Raw genomic sequence first — 23,153 nt, 5'->3', positions numbered from 1 at the left:
AAAAAATCTGTAAAAAATACAAACACACGGAGGCTAAACAATGCACTACTTAATAATCAAGAGTTCACTGAAGAAATCAAAGAGGAAATCAAAATATACCTAGAAACAAATGACAATGAAAACACAATGACCCAAAACCTATGGGACGCAGCAAAAGCAGTTCTAAGGGGAAGTTCAGAGCAATACAATCCTACCTTAAGAAACAAGGAACATCTCAAATAAACAACCTAACCTTACACCTAAAGCAATTAGAGAAAGAAGAACAAAAAACCCCAAAGTTAGCAGAAGGAAAGAAATCATAAAGATCAGATCAGAAATAAATGAAAAAGAAATGAAGGAAATGAGAGCAAAGACCAATAAAACTAAAAGCTGCTTCTCTGAGAAGATAAACCATTAGCCAGACTCATCAAGAAAAAAAGGAAGAAGACTCAAATCAATACAATTAGAAATGAAAAAGGAGAAGTAACAACTGACATTGCAGAAATACAAAGGCTCATGAGAGATTACTACAAGCAACTCTATGCCACTGAAATTGACAACCTGGAAGAAATGGACAAATTCTTAGAAATGCACAACCTTCCCAGACTGAACCAGGAAGAAATAGAAAATATGAACAGACCAATCACAAGCACTGAAATTGAAACTGTGATAAAAAAATCTTCCAACAGGGCCTCCCTGGTGGCGCAGTGGTTGGGAGTCCGCCTGCCGATGCAGGGGATGCGGGTTCGTGCCCCGGTCTGGGAGGATCCCATGTGCCGCGGAGCGGCTGGGCCCGTGGGCCATGGCCGCTGGGCCTGCGCATCCGGAGCCTGTGCTCCGCAGCGGGAGAGGCCACAGCAGTGAGAGGCCCGCATACCGCAAAAAAAAAAAAAAAAAAAAAAAAAAAAATCTTCCAACAAACAAAAGCCCAGGACCAGATGGCTTCACAGGCGAATTCCATCAAACATTTAGAGAAGAGCTAACACCTATCCTTCTCAAACTCTTCCAAAATGTAGCAGAGGGAGGAACACTCCCAAACTCATTCTACAAGGCCACCATCACCCTGATACCAAAACCAGACAAAATGTCACAAAGAAAGAAAACTACAGGCCAATAACACTGATGAGCATAGATGCAAAAATCCTCAACAAAATACTAGCAAACAGAATCCAACAGCACACTGAAAGGCTCACACAGCATGATCAAATGGGGCTTATCCCAGGAATACAAGAATTCTTCAGTATATGCAAATCAATCAATGTGACAACCATATTAACAAAATGAAGGAGAAAAACCATATGATCATCTCAATAGACGCAGAGAAAGCTTTTGACAAAATTTAACACCCATTTATGGTAAAAACCCTCCAGAAAGTAGGCATAGAGGGAACTTACCTCAACATCATAAAGGCCATATATGACGAACCCACAGACAACATCATCCTCAATGGGGAAAAACTGAAACCATTTCCACTAAGATCAGGAACAAGACAAGGTTGCCCACTCTCACCACTATTATTCAACAGTTTTGGAAGTTTTAGCCACAGCAATCAGAGAAGAAAAAGAAATAAAAGGAATCCAAATCAAAAAAGAAGAAGTAAAGCTGTCCCTGTTTGCAGATAACATGATACTACACACAGAGAATCCTAAAGATGCTACCAGAAAACTACTAGAGCTAATCAATGAATGTGGTAAAGTAGCAGGATACAAAATTAATGCACAGAAATTTCTTGCATTCCTATACACTAATGAAAAATCTGAGAGAGAAATTAAGGAAACACTCCCATTTACCATTGCAACAAAAAGAATAAAATACCTAGGAATAAACCTACCTAGGGAGACAAAAAAACCTGTATGCAGAAAACTATAAGACACTGATGAAAGAAATTAAAGTTGATACCAACAGATGGAGAGATATACCATGTTCTTGGATTGGAAGAATCAACATTGTGAAGATGACTGTACTACCCAAAGCAATCTACAGATTCAATGCAATCCCTATCAAACTACCACTGGCATTTTTCACAGAACTAGAACAAAAAATTTCACAATTTGTATGGCAACACAGAAGACCCCGAATAGCCAAAGCAATCTTGAGAAAGAAAACGGAGCTGGAGGAATCAGACTCCCTGACTTCAGACTATACTACAAAGCTACAGTAATCAAGACAATATGGTACTGGCACAAAAACAGAAACATAGATCAGTGGAACAGGATAGAAAGCCCAGAGATAAACCCACACACACATGGTCACCTTATCTTTGATAAAGGAGGCAAGAATATACAGTGGAGAAAGACAGCCTCTTCAATAAGTGGTGCTGGGAAAACTGGACAGCTACATGTAAAAGAATGAAATCAGAACACTCCCTAATACCATACACAAAAATACACTCAAAATGGATTAAAGACCCAAATGTAAGGCCAGACACTATCAAACTCTTAGAGGAAAACATAGGCAGAACACTCTATGACATAAATTACAGCAAGATCCTTTTTTACCCACCTCCTAGAGAAATGGAAATAAAAATAAACAAATGGGACCTAATAAAACTTAAAAGCTTTTGCACAGCAAAAGAAACCATAAACAATACGAAAAGACAACCCTCAGAATGGGAAAAAATATTCACAAATGAAGCAACTGACAAAGGATTCGTCTCCAAAATTTACAAGCAGGTCATGCAGCTCAATATCAAAAAACAAACAACCCAATCCAAAAATGGGCAGAAGACCTAAATAGACATTTCTCCCAAGAAGATATACAGATTGCCAACAAACACATGTAAGAATGCTCAACATCATTAATCATTAGAGAAATGTAGCTCAAAACTGCAATGCGATATCATGTCACAGTGGTCAGAATGGCCATCATCAAAGAATCTAGAAACAATAAATGCTGGAGAGGGTGTGGAGAAAAGGAAACCCTCAGACACTGTTGGTGGGAATGTACACTGATACAGCCACTATGGAGAACAGTGTGGAGGTTCCTTAAGAAACTAAAAATAGAACTACCATATGACCCTGCAATCCCACTACTGGGCCTATACCCTGAGAAAACCATAATTCAAAAAGAGTCATGTACCACAATGTTCATTACCACTCTATTTACAATAGCCAGGACATGGAAACAACCTAAGTGTCCATCGACAGATGAATGGATAAAGAAGATGTGGCACATATATACAATGGAATATTACTTAGCCATAAAAAGAAACGAAATTTGAGTTATTTGTAGTGAGGTGGATGGACCTAGAGTCTGTCATACAGAGTGAAGTAAGTCAGAAAGAGAAAAACAAATACCGTATGCTAACACAATATATATGGAACCTGGGGAAAAAAAAAAAAGGTCATGAAGAACCTAGGGGCAAGACGGGAATAAAGACGCAGACCTACTAGAGAATAGACCTAAGGACACGAGGAGGGGAAGGGTAAGCTGGGACAAAGTGAGAGAGTGGTGGTGTATATATGGACATATATATACTACCAAATGTAAAATAGATAGCTAGTGGGAAGCAGCTGCAAAGCACAGGGATATCAGCTCGGTGCTTTGTGATCAGCTAGAAGGGTGGGATAGGGAGGGTGGGAGGGAAAGAGACGCAAGAGGAATGAGATATAGAGATATGTGGATATGGGGATATGTATAACTGATTCACTTTGTTATAAGCAGAAACTAACACACCACTGTAAAGCAGTTATACTCCAATAAAAATGTTTTTTAAAAAATTAACTCAAAATGGGTCATAGAGTTAAATGTAAAACCTAAAATTTCTAGAAGAAAACACAGGAGAAAAATTGTTGTGACCCTAGGTTAGGCAAAGATTTCCAAGATTTGATACTAAAAGCCGAAAGTACAATCCCTAAAAGAAAAAAACTGATAATCAAAACATATAATGTCTGCTCTGTGAAAGATGCTGTTAAGAGAGTAAAAAGACAAGCCACAGCCTAGGAGAAAAGATTTATCAAACACATACCTGATAAAGGACTTGTATCCAGACTGTATGTCAACAACTTTCAAAACTCAACAATAATTAAGAAAAAATATATAAAACTTGGCAAAACATCTGACAGATATTTCACCCAAGAAGATACACAAATACATTAAATATATATAAAGATGCTCACCATCATCAGCCATTAGAGAAATACAAATTAAAACCACAATGAGATCACAACATACGTATAAGAATGACCTGAAGGAAACTGACGTTATCAAATGCCAGTGACAGTGCAGAACAACTGGAACTCTCATACACTGCTAGTGGGAATAAAATACTATATAACCACTTCAGGAAAGTTTCAGTTTTGTATAAAGTTAATTATAGTTACCACAGAACCCAACAAGCTAACTTCTGGGTATTACCCAAGAGCAGGAAGAGAAATGAAAACTTATGTTCACAAAAGAACCTGTCCACGAATGTTTACAGTAGCTTTATTTGTAATTGCCAGAATTGGAAACAACTGATCAATGGACAAACTGTAATACATCAATACACTGGGATACCACTCAGCTACAACAACAACAAAAACGACTGATACCACAACGACAACATAGATGGATCTCCAATGTATTACGCCGAGTCAGAGGAGCCAGTCTCAAAAAGCCATGTAATGTATGAGCCCATGTATAGGACATTCGGGAAAAGACAACAGGAAGAGAGAACACATCAGTAACTGTCAGGAGCCAAGGGTGAGGCAAGAAGGTAAGTACAACAGAGCACAAGGAAACTGGGGGGGAGGGGGAAGGTGATGACAGAACAGTTCTGTATCTTGATTGTGGTGGTGATGCTGACAGAGACTCTCTAACTAACCTCCAGCCATGCTCCTGAGTCCCCTCCTCAACGATGCCTCAACCATGGCCTGTAAAGACTTGAACAAAACACTAACATAGCTTCATAGCTGCATCCCTAGGATACCTCCAGCCCCTCTTAAAATATCTGCCTAAAAAAACTCAAAGCTGCCGAAAGAATTTACTGTGTGTTCCAGCCAACACCTGAACGTAGGGCTTCTGTCTGGCAGGACGTGTGGGATGGTAAGAGCTTTGGATAAGCAGCAATTAACCAATCCAGATAGTTTCACGTGGACCAATAACAAAAAGCTCCCCTTCCAGCCTCCTGTTATTTATCGCTTCCCTGACTCCACTGAACCCCCTTCTCACCCGTTCTCAATGCCTTCATTCTCCCTTTAAAACGCTAGGTCACTGCTGTACCAATCAAAGCCAAGCTCCATTCACACTGGAGTCTTTTCCGTATTGCAGGAATGTATCACTGATTAAAATCTGTCCTTACCATTTTAACTAGGGTCCAGCTTTGTTCACCTTTAACAGTACACAACTATATTCATTTGTCAAAATTCAAAATACCATACAATAAAAAGGATGAATTTTACTGTATGTAAAATTATACCCCTATTAAAAGAAGAAAAACAAACTTTTGTAAACACAACAAAAAGCTTCTGAACCATCAGCAATAATTCACCTCATTAATAGGGCAAAGAAAAATCACATGATCATCTGAAATGCTGAAAAGTCATGACAAACACCAATTCTAGAATTTTTGTTTCTATCAAACTAAACGCATATGCCCTTTCTCTAAAACAGGAATAGGCAAACTATGGCCAGGGGTTCAAATCTGATTATGCCTTGTTTTTGTATGGGCCCATGAGCTAAGAATGGTTTTTACGTTTTCAAAGGGTTGTAAAAAAAAAAAAAAAAAAGAAAGAAAGAAAGAAAAAAGAGAAAGATGTAACAGAGACCATATGTGGCCAACAAAGACTAAAATGTTTACTAACTGGGCCTTTGCAGAAAACATTTGCCCACCCCTAGCTCTAACACCTTGCAAGTGTGGTCCACGAACCAACAGCCTCAGAGAAATCTCAGGCTCCCCACTAGAACTACTAAATCAGAATCCACGCTGTAATAAGAGAATAAAACTCAAGTATTATCTTTCCTTATAAATGTCTTTGTAACATCAGAAAATACACAGTAAATACATAGTAATCGTAGTATACACAACTCTAGAAAACACCAAGCAGTATTTCTAGGATAAATCTATAAAGCATTTGGCAAAATGCTCCTAGGTCAATTTGGAAAAACCATCAATTAAATCTCAATCATATTGTGACTCTATTTTCTGAACCCGAAATTATAGCTGACACAGTCCAACACCAAGATAAAATGTTTTAAATCATTCTCCCCAGAAAAGTAGTAAGTATTCATGCCATCAGCTAAGCATAAAAATTATAAAGACACTCCAAGGTTTTAAAGAAATATTTCCCCAATTATTTCATTCAAACCCTTCCTTTCATCAAAAGAAAAAACAGAATCTGAATTTTCCCAAATCTTTATACGCACGTTATAGCCATTTATCTCAGCCTCCCAGAATGACTTGGAAACGGCCATTCTACAAAGTCTTTCCACAAACTGCTTAATTGAAAATTAGGTACAAGTATGACCTCCAGTCAAACACCGTTGCTGTGTTTCCCCTTGGGAATGAGAGAAAGAGAGAGAGAGAGAGAGAGAACGAAGGAGCATACCACATATACTGAACAATAACTTAAATAAAATTACAAATACTGCAAAATACAATCATGATTCTATGATCAAGGGATTTGTATTTGTATCAATACAAATCTCCCTCCTAACAGAAGGCATTCAACAATATGACTGGCAATACTTAGGTCTGGATTTAGGACTGTCCCATTCTGTAAGATCTGACAAATCCTGCAATACTTCTTAAGGCAAATGCTTAAAATATTAACTGTAATATACTTTTCAACTACTCCCACCTTGATTATAAAAAACTATTAAGGGACTTCCCTGGTGGTGCAGTAGTTAAGAATCCGCCTGCCAATGCAGGGGGCATGGGTTTGAGCCCTGGTCCAGGAAGATTCCACATGCCACAGAGCAACTAAGCCCGTGCGCCACAACTACTGAGCCTGCGTGCCTAGAGCCCGCGAGCCACAACTACTAAAGCCTGCACTCCTAGAGCTCGTGCTCTGCAACGAGAAGCCCCGCGCGTCGCAATGAAGAGTAGCCCCTGCTCACGGCAACTAGAGAAAGCCCACGCACAGCAACGAAGACCCAACGCAGCCCAAAATAAATAAATAAATAATAAAAATAAATTATAAAATTTTTTTAATTTAAAAATACGATTGGGCCTCCCTGGTGGCGCAGTGGTTGAGAGTCCGCCTGCCGATGCAGGGGATACGGGTTCGTGCCCCGGTCTGGGAGGATCCCATATGCCGCGGAGCGGCTGGGCCCGTGAGCCATGGCCGCTGGGCCTGCGCATCCGGAGCCTGTGCTCCGCAACGGGAGAGGCCACAACAGTGAGAGGCCCGCATACCGCAAAAAAAAAAAAAAAAAAAAAAAATACGATTAATTCCAGGGCTGAAATTTCTATTTTTGATTGCTTTGAGGTTAATGAACTAAACTCATTTAAGATGTATACTTATGGGTTTCCTTGGTGGCGCAGTGGCTGAGAGTCCGCCTGCCGATGCAGGGGACACGGGTTCGTGCCCCGGTCCGGGAAGATCCTACATGCCACGGAGCAGCTAGGCCCGTGAGCCATGGCCACTGAGCCTGCGCGTCCAGAGCCTGTGCTCCGCAACGGGAGAGGCCACAACAGTGAGAGGCCCGCGTACCACAAAAAAAAAAAAAAAAAAAAAGATGTATACTTATATCGATAGTAAGTTAAATATGAGCTTATACTAATATCTCCAATTCTAATGCACTACCACATGGATCACTGTAGCCTCCTTCCCTTGCTTGTCTGTAACCTCCCACTCCAACAGTAAGAAACCTGGTTCCCACCACCTACCACCTATCTTACTTGTTGAATTCTAGTACAGAATCAGAATTGTTAACCATTCCTCTATGGGAAGCAACATTATCAACTTGAATACACTACTTATGTGCAGCTCCTTTTGCCTTTAGTCTTACAGGTTCCGTGCATTTCCAAAGTTACTTAGGACAGTACCTTTTCTCCCCCATTATATTCAGTGAGCTTTTTTTCATACATTTCTAATAGAGTTAGATTTGTTTGGCTCAGTCTGCATTTCATCCTGGGATCCTCTAACCAACTACATGTTTGTTTTTTTAATTTGCACACGTTAAGGTTCACTTTCTGCTGTAGAGTTCTATGCGTTTTGACAAATTTACAGTGTGCTTTTATGATGCTTCTCATCTTCTATATACATGTAACAGCTTACAAAAAATTTTACTACTCATTCTTCAGGCAAACATACACATTTCCAAAGTCCTCTTTAATTCTACTAAACAGAGTACACAGTCTACATGTTTGTAGGCTTATCTCCATGCACGTAACACTATTTTCAATCTCTGAGGAGACATTTCAGAAAATTTACTTTCAGATTGCTAACAGTTGTTTGCTCATGGTTAGGCTTCAAAGGAAAATGTTACAGAGTTATAAGGAAACAGATTTCATATCTTATTTTACAACCAAGTTCTGAGAGTTTCACTTAAGCCTCTATCATTAATAAAATTAGTGAAAATTTAAAAAGACAGTTATGAATTCATTTTACTGCTTTCATTTCCACTTCAGTCTTCTTATATATAAACTGAGATGATGTGGATTCACTTACTTAGTTCAGTCTCACTGTAAGGATTCTTAAACAAAGTCAGTCTAAACAGTACCTGTTTACTGGAGATAAACAGTTTATGGTAATAAATAAAAGTATTATTAGACCCAATACCAATGGCTTAGGAAACTAGACTAAGGATATAAATAAGATATAAGAGCATACAGGTTCTATTCCCTGGATGCCTGCCCCAATCCAAAGCAGAACCTCTGAATATGTCTGGAACTCATCTATCGAAATTAAGATTCCAGATTATATTATGTAAGATTCTTCTAACTAATAAATATTGCATTACTTAAGCTTCATGTATTTAGATTTTTAATGCAAAAAAAGCAAAAGCCCTGACTTCCAGTTTCTAGTCCAGCATGTAAGAAGCTTAGAAACCATCACTCCATCCTAACAAGCAAAAACGTGAACTGAAAAAAAATCAACAATTCTTCTTAGACCCATCAGAGAATTGGGTCACAGAGCAAATTGCTGATCCAAAAATTGGAGAGACAGACAGGCAGATACAGAGAATCATAATTTACCAGAGCAGAAAACTATGTGGGAACCAGTAGCAGGGTAGTAAAATCTAAACTGTAACTGATGAATTGCTAGAGACTTAGTGTAGATAAATCTGAAAGTTAAAAACTCCAGAGAGAACCAGTCATGAGGTGGCCCTCACACTTCCATGCATTTTTCCTCCAGGAACTCTACCAGGTCCTCACTGTGAAGATCAAAGAAAAATCCCCTCATGCTTCCAGCAATGGGAAGGAAAAAAATAATAATTTTTGAACTACATCAGAGTATTCTATTCTTCTTAACAAGGCCTGCCCTCAAGAGGAACTATTTTACCCTAACCTACTGGGCTTTTATCAGACCTGAGGGAGGGAAATACCCAACTCCAGTCCCCTCTAGTTATCCTGCCCCACCTAAGGGGATGAAAAAAAAACAGACACATTTGTGAAGCTCCCAGCCCAGAACTGGAAGACTCACTAAAAGACTGAGACCTACTCATAGAACTACAGAACATATCCCCTCCTCTAGCACATTATTAAAGGCCTATTTACTGCAGTCCCTTTTGCCCAGCACATACTGTTCAGGTTTCAACAAAACAATACAAGCCTTACTAAAAGGAAAGAAAGGTTGAAGAGACAGAGCAAGCATCAGGACCAGACTGAGATATGGCCAGACTATTGGAATTATGAGGTCAGGAATGTAAAACAACTATGATTAACACGCTAAGGACCCAAATGGAAAAAAACAGGTAACATACAACAATAGACGGATAATAGAACCAGAAAGATCCTAAGAAATTCTAAGAAAGAAACAAAAAAAAGTGCTGGAACCTACTAGAGAACGGACTTGAGGATATGGGGAGGGGGAAGGGTAAGCTGTGACAAAGCGAGAGAGAGGCATGGACATATATACACTACCAAACGTATAAGGTAGATAGCTAGTGGGAAGCAGCCACATAGCACAGGGAGATCAGCTCGGTGCTTTGTGACCGCCTGGAGGGGTGGGATAGGGAGGGTGGGAGGGAGACGCAAAAGGGAGGGGATATGGGAACATATGTATATGTATAACTGATTCACTTTGTTATAAAGCAGAAAAAAAAAAAAAAGAAGTGCTGGAGATCAGAAACACTATAACAGAAATGAATGCCTTTAATGGGCTCATTAGGACACTGGACACAGCTGAGGAAAGAATCTCTGCATTTATAAAATGTCCACAGAAATTTCCAAACTAAACAGCAAAGAGAAAAAAGATTGGGGGGAAAAAAAAGAGCACAATATCCAAGAACTGTGGGACAACTACAAAAGGTGTATCATATGCATAATGGGAATCCCAGAAGGCAAAGAAAAAGAGAAAGAACTATTTGAAGCATATTCTAATGTGAAGAATATTCTAATAACTTAGAATTTTCCCAAATTAGTATCAGATACCAAACCACAAATCTAAGCAGCTCAGAGAACAGCAAGCAGGAAAAGTGAAATACTTAGAAGAGTTGAAAGGGAAAAACCTGCCAATCTAGAATTCTGTAACCTGCAAAATTATCCTTTAAAAGTGAAGAGGAAATAAAGACTTTCTCAGAAAAACAAAAATTGAGGGGATTTATTGCCTATAGACCTGCTTTGCAAGAAACGAAGTTTTTCAGAGAGAAGGAAAATGATACGGGTAAGAAACTCAGATCTACATTAAAAAAAAGAAAAAGAGTATTAGAGAAGGAATGAACGAATGTCAAACAAAAAACTTTTCTCTTTTTCTTATTCTTTTTTTAAATTTTATTTATTTTTGGCTGCGCTGGGTCTTCATTGCTGCGTGCCGGCTTTCTCTAGCTGTGGTGAGCGGGGGTTACTCTTCATTGCAGTGCATGGGCTTCTCACTGCAGTGGCTTCTCTTGTTGAGGAGCACGGGCTCTAGGGCACGCAGGCTTCAGCAGTTGTGGCACGTGAGCTCCCCAAAGGCAGCTAAATTATGTGCCCAAAGGAAGGAATAAGGAAGAGAGACTGAAAGAGATTACAGTAAATGTTATTCCTAAAATGTCTCCAGTCAATGCAATGACCTTTCAGCAGAATGAGGCTCCTGCTTGGGTCTTCTCCACAACGGTCACACTATAGTCTTTCCTATGTTTCAGGCTCAGAATCTGCTTTATGAGACTTTGTCCTTTTCTAGAGTGCGGAAAAAAATGGCAATGGGCCCTGGAGAGCCAGGAGAGAAACATTCATGGCACTCGGGGATGAAGCACTGAAGCTGATTCAAACGGAATGGAAGCTACTGAACCCCGCTCAGGACCCTTATACAGATACGTGATGTTGGACGACTATGGCAGCCGATCTCATCACTGGAAATTCCATTTCTGCAAACCCAGAATCATCATTCAACATGAGGGGAGGAGAAAAACCCTGGAGAGAGGGGAAAAAGAACATCCGCTGGTATCTGTCCTGCAAAATCAAAGTATCCTCCATATCCAAAGTAGATACAGAGGATTTACTCTGTATTTTGAGTTTGATTACCTAAGAGCTTTATTTGGGCCAGGTGAGGGGACAAAGTTGAATTACAACATTTTAACACTGTCAAATGAATATCAATTTATATCCCTTTATATCCCTCTTTCCAAAAATAAAAAATAACTGGGGTACACATATTAAGGAGTCAGTTTGGTTTGGCTTAGTTGTTCTGTTTTTGTTTGGGCAGTTAACCTAGCTTAGTAACCTACGGTTACCTAAAAGCACTTAACAATAAAGTTGCTAAATTCAACTAGTTGTGTAATATATTCTACAAACACTTTTTATCGCATATTTAAAAGCCAAAAGGATACCTAAAGTATCCTTTAGGAAATGCAAGAGTGTCTGATAAATATCTCCTATGGCTTCTCAAAAGCCAAGTTACAGGCTCACGTAAGAGAAATCTCTCTTCAGCAACAATTATTGCTAACTCTCCAATTATGTAGTCTGTTTGGCCTCTAATTTATTTTGGCTCTGGGTTCTATCTGGGCTTTGAATTAAGAGAATATAAACATATCTACTTGATACTGAAGAATTAAATACATGTGGTTACAGCTCCGCTTTGCCAGAGTGTGCACATCTGCTATTCATCAAAAATCATGAAAACCAGTGCCAGGCTGCTATATGCTGCACTAGTTTCCACACAAATGTAATTTTATTGCTGTATCTGGCATGATATCCATTTGCAATGCTTTCTGGAAAATAATTTTTAAATGGAGTAAAGGGTAGAAGATAGGCTTCATTTTAATTAGGAAGTAATTAAAGTAAGTAAAGAAAACAGTGAGTTTTCAAGACATCAAAATTTCTTATGCCAAAAAGTAAAAATATCTCAACTGTCAATCAGACTAGATATCAGCCATTTTACACAAATTTATTACAATCCCAAGCATATAATTTCTATGATTAGGTAAAGAAAAAATAATATATTTTCCAAAATATTTACAGACTCTTAATCTAGTATGTATACTTAATTTGAATCCAGCTTCCCCTAACAAAAATACTCAGAAATGTTCAGTTTCAATAAAGCTAAACAAGAGGGATACATTTTCACCCTTTACAAGATGTAATTACATTCAAAGGCGACTAATTAAGACAACATTTAGAATTGAGTCATAAAATCTAACTGAACCAGATCTATACCAGCTCATAAACCACTTCATGATCCTTGAAGTTACTTATATAATCCTACCTATAATTAAAAGAAGTCATTAGTACACATATTAGTAAGTATGAATAATGCCCAACTATCATTCACATATATCCACAATAAGAAAAGGTAATATTTAAAAACATAAAAGTTAGAATTTCTACTTCTGGTAATTTGATAACAGCATAACCAGAAAACCCTCCTTTTACAAAACACCTAGGACCACTGGTAAGTCTTTTTACTTGATTTATACATTGCTATGGTCTGAATGTTTATGTCTCCTCAAAATTCCTGTACTGAAATCCTCAAAGATGGTAGTTAGAATGTGAGGCCTCTGGGAGGTGCTTAGTCATAAGGGCAGAGCTTGTCATGAATGGGATTAGTGCCTTATACAAGAGGCTCCAGAAAGACCCCTAGGCCCTTCCACCACATAAGGACACAGAAAGAAGGTGCATGACCCAGGAAGAGGGCCCGCACCAGAAGTGGACCACGCTGGCACTTGATCTTGGACCTCCCAGCCTCCAGAACTGTACACCAGGGGTCCCCAACCCCTGGGCCATGGACCGCTACCAGTCCACAGCCTGTTAGGAACCAGGGCCACACAGCAGGAGGTGAGCGGCGAGGGAGCGAGCGAAGCTTCATCTGCCGCTCCCCATCACCCGCATTACCGCCTGAACCATCCCCCAACCCCCCGTGGAAAAACTGTCTTCCAAGAAACCGGTCCCTGGTGCCAAAAAGGTTGGGGACCACTGCTGTAAGCAATAAAATTTCTATCGTTATAAGCTACTCAGTCTGTGGTGTATTGTAATAGCAGCCCAAACGGACTGATACACATATATACACAAAATAAAAATACATAAACACTCCTTTAAATGTACAACTAACGTATGAAAGTAGGGGAAATCTCTTAGAGAGCCAAAAATTAATAGGGAAATAAAAAGCAGTACACGCTTGATGCTACAGCCACCCTGAAGGTTATTCTCATCTCAGAAACTGAGGAACTTCTGTTTCAGCGGCAAAGCAGGGAAAAAGACAAGGCCTTGACACACAAGAAGCACTGGGTTAGAAGTAAGATATCTGCACAAAGCACAGACCCTTGGGGAACAATGTAGTAGAAAAATCTGCCATTGGTAGAAGGAGGCAAAGAAATTTTCTGTCTTGGCCTAGGCTCTGAAAATGTGGAAAAAACACCAAAGACTTTGTAAGCACAAGATGCCCTCACATAGGTTTAGAGTTTGAATTTATTCTATCTACGTTGTACAGGAACTCCAAATTCCAAAAATTAAATAGAAAAAATGTTCTCTGCTTGAACAGGGTGATAACATAGGTATACACACATGTCAAAACTGCACTGAAAATCTGTTCATTTTAGTAGATGTAAGCTATACTTCAGTTTAAAAATAAAGTGGTCCCTGGAAACACCTCTAAGGTGCTTGGCAAAAACAAACCTCTCTGGAGTAATATGCCCCCCACCCCGCCCCGCCAAGAAGCCACTCAGAATTCTCATAGACAACCCCTCTGAAGATCAGCTCACAATTCAAAACTATAAAACACCTAAGGAAACAGTTCACCTTAAGAATCAGCAAATATAGCAAAGAACAGAAGTGGATTTCTAAGAACTTCAGACAACTGAACAATCTGATTGGCATTTATAAGTACTTTAAATGATTAAAATACATAAAAGATAAACTAAAATACATGGGACAAGACATCATAAAACAGTAACAGACATCCCTAACACAATACAAGAACTGATACTCAGTGGATGTTAAAACAATCAACAGATGAGGAACTCGATATTGGCATGGTACAAAAGGATCATCCCACAGATTGCATGAAGGATGTAAGAGGAAACGTTCAATATTATAATAAGAATATTAACTTTCATCATCTGAATCTACTGAATATTAGCATCACTACAAGTAGGACAAAACATTTCTGATGTGATGAATACAAAGTACTCAGTACTACCTATGAAGCATTTGTGCCAAAACACTGAATTCGTTGCAAACCAAGTTTCCTATCATAAATTTTAATTTTACAAGAAATGTAAATGAGGGCTTCCCTGGTGGCGCAGTGCTTAAGAATCCACCTACCAACACAGGGGACACGGGTTCAAGCCCTGGTCCGGGAAGATCCCACATGCCGCGGAGCAACTAAGCCCGTGTGCCACAACTACTGAGCTTGCACTCTAGAGACCATGAGCCACAACTACTGAGCCCGCATGCTACAACTACTGAAGCCTGTGCGCCTAGAGCCTGTGCTCCGCAACAAGGAAAGCCACTGCAATGAGAAGCCCGTGCACCACAACAAAGAGTAGCCCCCACTCGCCGCAACTAGAGAAAGCCCGCGCACAGCAACGAAGACCCAATGCAGCCAAAAATAAAATAAATTTAAAATTAATTAATTAACTAATTTTTTAAAAATTGGGCTCTCCTGGTGGTGCAGTGGTTGGGAATCCGCTTGCCAATGCAGGGGACATGGGTTTGGGCCCTGGTCCAGGAGGATCCCACATCCCGAGGAGCGGCAGGGCCCATGCACCAAGATTGCTGGGCCTGCGCTCTAGAGCCCGTGAGCCACAAGTGCTGAGGGCCACCTGCCTGGAGTCTGTGCTCCCCAACAGGAGGAGCCACCGCAATGAGCCCGCTCACCTCAATGAAAGAAGGCCCACGTGTAGCAGCGAAGACCCAAAGCAGCCAAAAATAAATAAATTTAAAAAAAAATGTAAGGGATGTTTAGGGACTCTCCTGGTGGTCCAGTGGTAGAGAATCCACCTTCCAATAAAGGGGATATGGGTTCGATCCCTGGTCAAGGAAGTAATATCCCACATGCTGCGGGGCAACTAAGCCTGTGCGCCACAACTACACAGCCCACACGTCCTGGAGCCCACGTGCCACAACTTGAGAGAGAAAACCCGCACACCACAACTAGAGAGGAGCCTGGGCACCACAACTAGAAAGAAGTCCAAGCAGATTGCGCGCCATAACAAAAAGGATCTGGCTTGCCTCAACAAAGATCCCATGCACCACAGCTAAGACCAGACATAGCCAAAAAAAATAAATAAATAAGGCAAATAAATAAAATAAGTATTTTTTTAAATTAAGGGATGTTTAAGGGCTGCTTTTAAGCAACCAGAAAAAAAATAATAACAAATTACCTGCCAAGCAACAATAATTAGAAACAGCAGACTTCTCACAGCAACAATTAAAGTCATAATACCCTTGAAGGACTGAGTACAAATAACTATCACAAAGAATTCTATAATCAAATAATTATCATTCCAAGAATGAGGACAAAATAAATACATTTTCGACAAAGATCAAGAGTTTACCATCAACAGACCTCTGCTGAAAGGAATATTAAAGAACATACTGCAAGCAGAAGGAAGCTGAACACAAATGGATTAAGTGGGATGCAAAAAAATATAATAAAATAAGAAATTAGTACAGTGAATAAATCTAAAAACACAGAATTTATAAAATCCTCCTTTAAATAAAGCTACCATGTTGCATTTTTAAAGTAATTAAAGGTGCAAAAAAACATGGCTTCAGCAAGATACCTTTCGTGATGAAAAAAGCACCAAACGTGGAACTGGAAAATCTCAACCAAGTATCTGACTTTCTCTTATTTTAGCCAAAGGCCTAAGTTTCTTCAGCCAAAAAGTGAAGGCATTTAGCTAGAAGATCCTTAAAATCCCCTACCAGTCCCAGGATTTAATGGGCAGAAAATAGGCTTCCCCAATTGACCAGGACACTTTTAAAAATGTAAGTTATTGAGAGTTCAGAGCAAGATATTTCATACTCAGAACCAGTGCTTCAGGATATGGAGCTTTATGGATAACTGGCTATCTGCTTCTGTGCAAAAACTATGGAAATGGATATGATCTTAGGAAAAGAATACAGAAAATGATGCATTTTAAACTTAAAGAGTTAATAAAGAAAGGAAAAGGGTGGTCCAAGTGGTAGGAAAACCAACAGGATAAAAATGAGAAAGTCTTAAGAGAAAATTTCTAAAAGGAATATGGTATCAATATCAAATGCTGCCAAAAAAAATACTAAAGACAATCATTTTATTCCTACTTCACAAATTAGCTATCACAGACTCCTCCTTCCAAAATCTTAAAGGTTTAATGACAGAAATACCAGGAGCAATCAAACTAATTTGCTATAATTTATAAAGAGCCAATCATACTGGAATACAGCAAGGGTATGTAAGATCTCCAAAATGCAGAGAACTCAGTTAAAGGTATCCTATTCTTTACTCTCATAAAATTTCATTGTTCATTGTTCTCCCTGTTAAGGATAAATTAAAAGGTCAATGCTGCAAGCAACGATAGCTTCTAGAAAAGAAAGCTATTAAGAGACTGGGCTAGGTCGTACTGCAAATACTCCCTTTCAATATTCCTTCAATAAAAGTGGGCCTTGGAGATAGATACAGAACATAAAAATATCAGACCACATAATCAAAACTCAATTTGAGATGTGATGTATATCACTAGATATATATCAAGAATTAAAAACTGGATGAGGGTTAAGATGTTTGTAAGAGGAAAGACCAACACTAACATTTAAGAATACATATAAATATACACACATTTATTTATTCTTTTTTTTAATGGTTGAATTTTACTTTTTTTTTATACAGCAGGTTCTTATTAGTCATCAATTTTATACACATCAGTGTATACATGTCAATCCCAATCGCCCAATTCATCACATTTACTTATTCTTTAAAAAAAAATGTTTTCACTTCCAAGGGCCTTGATTCCTATCCCAGAGGCTGGTAAAGCTAAACCTATTATCCAGATTTCCTGCATTAGTGGCTTTTCTTACACACTCTCTTAATTTTTAGATAATCTCAAAAACACCTATCTCCAAACACATCTGAATATATATAGTCTGCCTAAAAGTAATGGGCCACATTTTCCATTCTTCATACAAAAAAAATCCTTCGACATTTTAAAATATTTTTCAGTTTACATCAAGTGGAACTGGAAAGGAAGTTTAAACTAGAGGTAAAACAACCCTAAAAAAGTGTGATGACATATGCAATAAGGGCAGTAGAAACAAAATTTTAAGAAGAATCTGTTCTGCAGAAACACAATTCTAAGTGTAACATACCTAAATTAGACTTGAATATGTAACTGTAAAATACGATTTTTAAAATTAGAGTACTTTCTTAGGGCTTCCCTGGTGGCACAGTGGTTGAGAATCTGCCTGCCAATGCAGGGGACACAGGTTTGAACCCTGATCCGGGAAGGTCCCACGTGCCACGGAGCAACTAAGTCACTGCGCCACAACTACTGAGCCTGCGTGCCACGACTACTGAAGCCCACGCGCCTAGAGCCCATGCTCTGCAACAAGAGAAGGCACCGCAATGAGAAGCCTGCGCACCGCAACGAAGGGTAGTCCCCGCTCGCCGCAACTAGAGGAAAGCCTGCGCACAGCAACACAGCCAAAAATAAAAATAAATTTAAAATTAGAGTACTTTCTTTATATGTCTGACTTTTAAAACTTAAATAATGTCAAAACTGAAAGGAACTCATCATTCTAGAGATGAGGAAATTGCGGTCCAAGAAAATGAAGTAACTTGCTTGGTAAATAACAGGGCAAGATGTGACATGAAACATGCTCCAGTGAGTGTATTTTTATAAAATATGGTCTTGAAAACTTCAAATGAAAAGACTAAAATTCTTAATTATGTTTTAAATTAACAATTACAATCAAAGCCATAGTGATTTAGAATTCACAGGACCATACTAAAATTTACATTTGCTTAGAAAACAAATGTCCCTAACAAGGATAATTAATAGAATTATAGAAAATATAAAGTCCAGCCACTCAGAAATATTTACTGAATACTTACTATGTGGCAGGAACTATTTTAGTCACCTGGGATATACCAGTATAGAAAATACTTTTAAAACGTACTCAAGTTATGACAATTATATGTACATAATTGATAAGGAAATTACAAATCTTTCTTTTTCCACTGAACTAGTTCTGCAAGCATTTTTAAAGCAGAACTTTTAGTTTTGTTAATATTATTCTTAACAATGATAAAAAATGTACTTTAAAAAATATGTATCATTCAAAGCCATTCAGTATGAATTCACTTCAGACTGAATCACTAAAATTTAACTTTTTTTTTTTTTTTTTTTGCAGTACGTGGGCCTCCCACTGTTGTGGCCTCTCCCACTGAGGAGCACAGACTCCGGACGCGTAGGCCCAGCGGCCATGGCTTACGGGCCCAGCCGTTCTGCGGCATGTGGGATCTTCCCGGACCGGGGCACGAACCCGCGTCCCCTGCACCGGCAGGCGGACTCTCAACCACTGCGCCACCAGGGAAGCCCCTAAAATTTAACTTTTTAAAAAATATCCAAAATGATTTGGAATATGAACAGATCCTTAACAAATAAAAAGCCCTTAGAACTGCTTTATTTGTACCTGAAACAGCAGGTCCTCAGCATCACTAAGATTAGTACAGTCACTGTGGATCAGATTAAGGAGCCCCACCATTAGGAGCAGCCACATAGGAATCACCTCTCACTATAAAGTAAGGATACTGCTTTCTGTAACTATGGTTGTTCATTTCTGGAACAATTTCCATACACACGTTTTCCTGCTCCTTACTCAGAATTCTACACTGCCAGTCACTCAAAAGAAAAAAAATCTCAGACTAACAGAGGCCAAATTTAGGGAGGGAAATAAAAATCTTCCTTCAGTCTAGGCTAAATGGACTGACTGCACAAAGAACTCCATACATCCAAAAGCACACAGATTTCTGCACCAGTTCCCAGGGTTCAAACAATACCAGTCATTCAATAGCTTTCCTTTTACATAAGCTGCTGTGAGAGAGCTCAGTCAGCTCTTCTGAACCTCATAACCCAGGATCCCAGAACTCTGATAAAGCCACCTTTTTCCTCAGCTCTGTTTTCATGTACTTTCTCTGGAAAGCAAACTTCAGTTTTCCCCTAAAAAATAAATCTGAAAATCATCTCTTCTGTCTGATAAGTGATATATTCAATCCAAAATTACTGCTCCATTAAAACTAAAAGCATTAACATAAAACCTAAGATCAATACCGAAAAACTGTTTGATAAAATATATTTTTAAATGCATAAGTTTAAAATATAATTTTAAATACGCTTCATCATGCTAATTACCAAATGATGCCATTTGTCTGCATTCTATTTGCTTCCAGTTGCACAATTTAAAAAATAGCCATCTGACACAAAATAACTTTCAAAAAATTAGAAGAAATTTTAGAAGAACTGTTAAATGGGGGGAGAGTGAATTTACACACACAAACACACTCAACACTAACTACAGAAATCAAAAATAATGAAAGACATTTCTTTGAGTGTTTGACCACACCCCCATTTAGGCCTCAGGAAAAATATACATATTATTCACTAAACATCCCTTAGAAGCTTAAATAACAGTACTTTCTACCTTCAAAGCACATTATTATTGATTCTTCCAGTATCCTTTACCAGCTGAGTCTTTGGCAAATTCAAACTTTAAATATTAGTAAATATTCAAGCCACGGAAACACTAATGTAAATACTTCTTAATCATACGGCAAACTTACTTCCTAAGACACTTATCAGACCTGCCACCCAGAAGTAAAACTCAGTTTTAGGGGACAAAATGAGAATGATTCATTTACTTATTAAATTATCAGCTCCTGAATATTCAATAGTTGCCTATAAATTCATCTCCCTTGACTATCATTATCCCTTAGAGAAATAAGATGCTACTCCAGAATTGTGATCATCTATTTTATCCACCCATCCTCCGTAAGGGTTCTGTGGCCCTTCTAATTCCTTTACCACTCTTTCCCTCTCCACATACATACTACATAATGCAAATAAACCTGCTTTGAAAAAGGAAAAGTTCTCTCTCCTAAGTTTTCTCTCCTTAAATAAAATAGTAAATCCTTAAAGATATTCCCCCTCTCCCCAAGAAGAACACAAAAAGCAGAGCTCTGAACATACTAACCATTTAACAGATATTTGGGGAAATTTCCATCATCACCCTTAGAGTTATAAGATTGAATCTGTCAAAAATGGGGGAAAAAAAGAACTATTTATCTTTTCATCAACATATTACTCCCTAATAACCACTGAAAGCACCAAAACCCTGTGTGTTCTGTGAAGCAGTAACCTCAGAAACATTTCAACACTCCCTGAGACTTAACGAACTTTGCTGGCAAAACAGATTCCATTTCTCAAAAATACCTTGCAAGTTCTCAAGAAGCAAATTCTTCAATCAACACAGTTTACCGCACATTCAACATCTGTGACCTCCTTGGAACACACAAACCTTTTTCCTACCACTAGAGTCAGTATAATATTTTCTGATGCTTTATTAAAAGACCATCTGACTTTAGCAGATACCTCTTAATGCCCCTCTAAAAATACATTTTTATGTATTATATAAAGTATACATAATATATATGTGTTTTCTAGAACTTCTCACCCTAAAATTTCACTCACCATTGCCCATGCTACCTTTTATAGTCAGAAAAGACTTTTCATTTTCCTATAACATTGTATCTTCTTTAACTTTTGTCACCAAAAAGGGCCTGATATCAAGAGAAAGGAGCATATATAAACCTTTCTTTCATTATTCCCGAATTTTAATTTATTACGTAATATTAATCCACTGCCTTCTATAAATGAGTTTTAAAGCATTCCAACATACTTGAAAGTCAAAGAAAATGAAGTACTAAAAGAGTTATTCACAGGTTATTTATCTTTAGATTTTAAACAATTATTAGTAACTAATTTCAGGTTCATGTTTAGTTATCTATACCTAGCCATGACAGACTCTGGCATGACAATATATTCAATAGATAAACAGCAAGGAATTGTGTATGGCAGGACTGAAACACAGTAACAGAGAAGCACCTGAGGACACAGTTCACATTTTATAGTAAGATCTGCCCATAGCTTTAAGTTTCTCTTCTATTAGAAAATAAACTTTTGGACTTCCCTGTTGGGGTCCAGTGGTTAAGACTCCGCACTTGCACTGCAGGGGGCGCGGGTTTGATCCCTGGTTGGGGAAGTTCCACATGCCACGCCCGGTGTGGCCAAAAAAGAAAAAAGTAATAGGATACCATGGTCTCCCTATACATTGTGTTGCCCAAATTAGAGACAGCTTTCTGAAAAATCAGTGGTTCTGTACAGAATATCTGCACTAAAAATATATGTATAATAAAAACACAAATATTTAGGAAGAAAATAAACTCTTATGGCAAATACATGTCTAGCTAACTAAAAATGAGTTATTTAACAACCTAATTTTTATTTTTCATTCAACACTGACATATTAAAAAAATCAGTTTAATATAAAAAACACTAGCATTACAAAACAATTGTGTATATAATAAAAGGTATAAGATTCAGAAGATTTTTTACATAATCTTGAGCTATCAAATACTACTCATTATCATTCCTTCTTCTCCGCCTTCTGATTATCCTCATAATTATAAAAAATAAATGCAGAAGAAAAACCAATAACTATAAACATGGCTATCCCATAAGTGATACTAGAAACACAAAACTATTTACAGACACACCTTACTTTCAGAACATGACCTAACTTCCCACATTCAAATCTACTTGACAAAGAAGCCCAAAGAATCTAAAACTGGGGTCTGATGTTTCTTTTCTCTTGGAGGTAAGGGGTGTCTGTGCTAATGGAGAGAAAACAGCCAAGAGAAGGAGATACAAAAACCTTTGTACATGATGCAAAACTTACCCACTTGAAGGATCTAAGGCAATAGCTCTAGGTTGATCCAACTCTTGCCAAAATAAAACTTTTCGTAAAGATCCATCTAAATTAGAAACTTCAATACGATTAGTTTCAGAATCTGTCCAGTACAATTTTTCTCCAAGCCAATCACATGCCAGCCCATCAGGGGACAATAATCCAGAAACAACAACATTCTGTACACTCTCAGTTTTGTTGAACTCTGTTCGTTTAATGGCTTCTTCGCTGACATCACTCCAGTATATCAAGCCATGACCAAACACAAAGTCCACCGCAGCTGCATCCTCCAAGCCTCCAACTACAATCGTAGCATTCTCTTTGCCATTTGCAGCATCAACCAATCGCAAGTCCCGTCTGTTTGCATAAAGCAACAAAGGGGCCGCTAGAACAAAAAAAGAAAAATACGTAAGTCAAAACAAAGGAAATGTCTTGGTTCCTATAAATTGAGTTTCAAATCAGTGTTAGTGAGCAAATACTATCAAAAATAAAGAGTAAATAAATGTACAGAAAACTGTCAAAATCTTTTCACAAAGCATTATTTTTGCACCATTTTAAATACAAAAGAGTTGCAAGAGGGGAAATTAATCCTACCAGGACAGTCTTTTCTTGTTAAAATGTCTGTCAGATAAAATTTTTAAAAGTCTGGTCATTCCAAGAACTGGCAAGG

At 38.3% G+C, this 23,153-nt stretch overlaps 1 protein-coding gene across 1 annotated transcript in view; it reads right to left on the bottom strand.

Annotated features, from left to right (window-relative positions):
- Positions 1–23,153, bottom strand: part of LRP6 (LDL receptor related protein 6) — a 179,060-nt gene that overhangs the window by 135,382 nt on the left and 20,525 nt on the right. The window contains exon 2 of the mRNA XM_082636519.1: positions 22,475–22,868. Coding sequence (XP_082492645.1) covers positions 22,475–22,868 — 394 coding nt within the window. The remainder of the gene's footprint in view (positions 1–22,474; positions 22,869–23,153) is intronic.

Source organism: Mesoplodon mirus (genome assembly GCF_964341445.2).
Source record: "Mesoplodon mirus genome assembly, chromosome: 11".
NCBI lineage: Eukaryota > Metazoa > Chordata > Mammalia > Artiodactyla > Ziphiidae > Mesoplodon > Mesoplodon mirus.
Note: the sequence above shows the minus strand (reverse complement) of the source record. Positions and strands in the feature narration are given on the sequence as shown.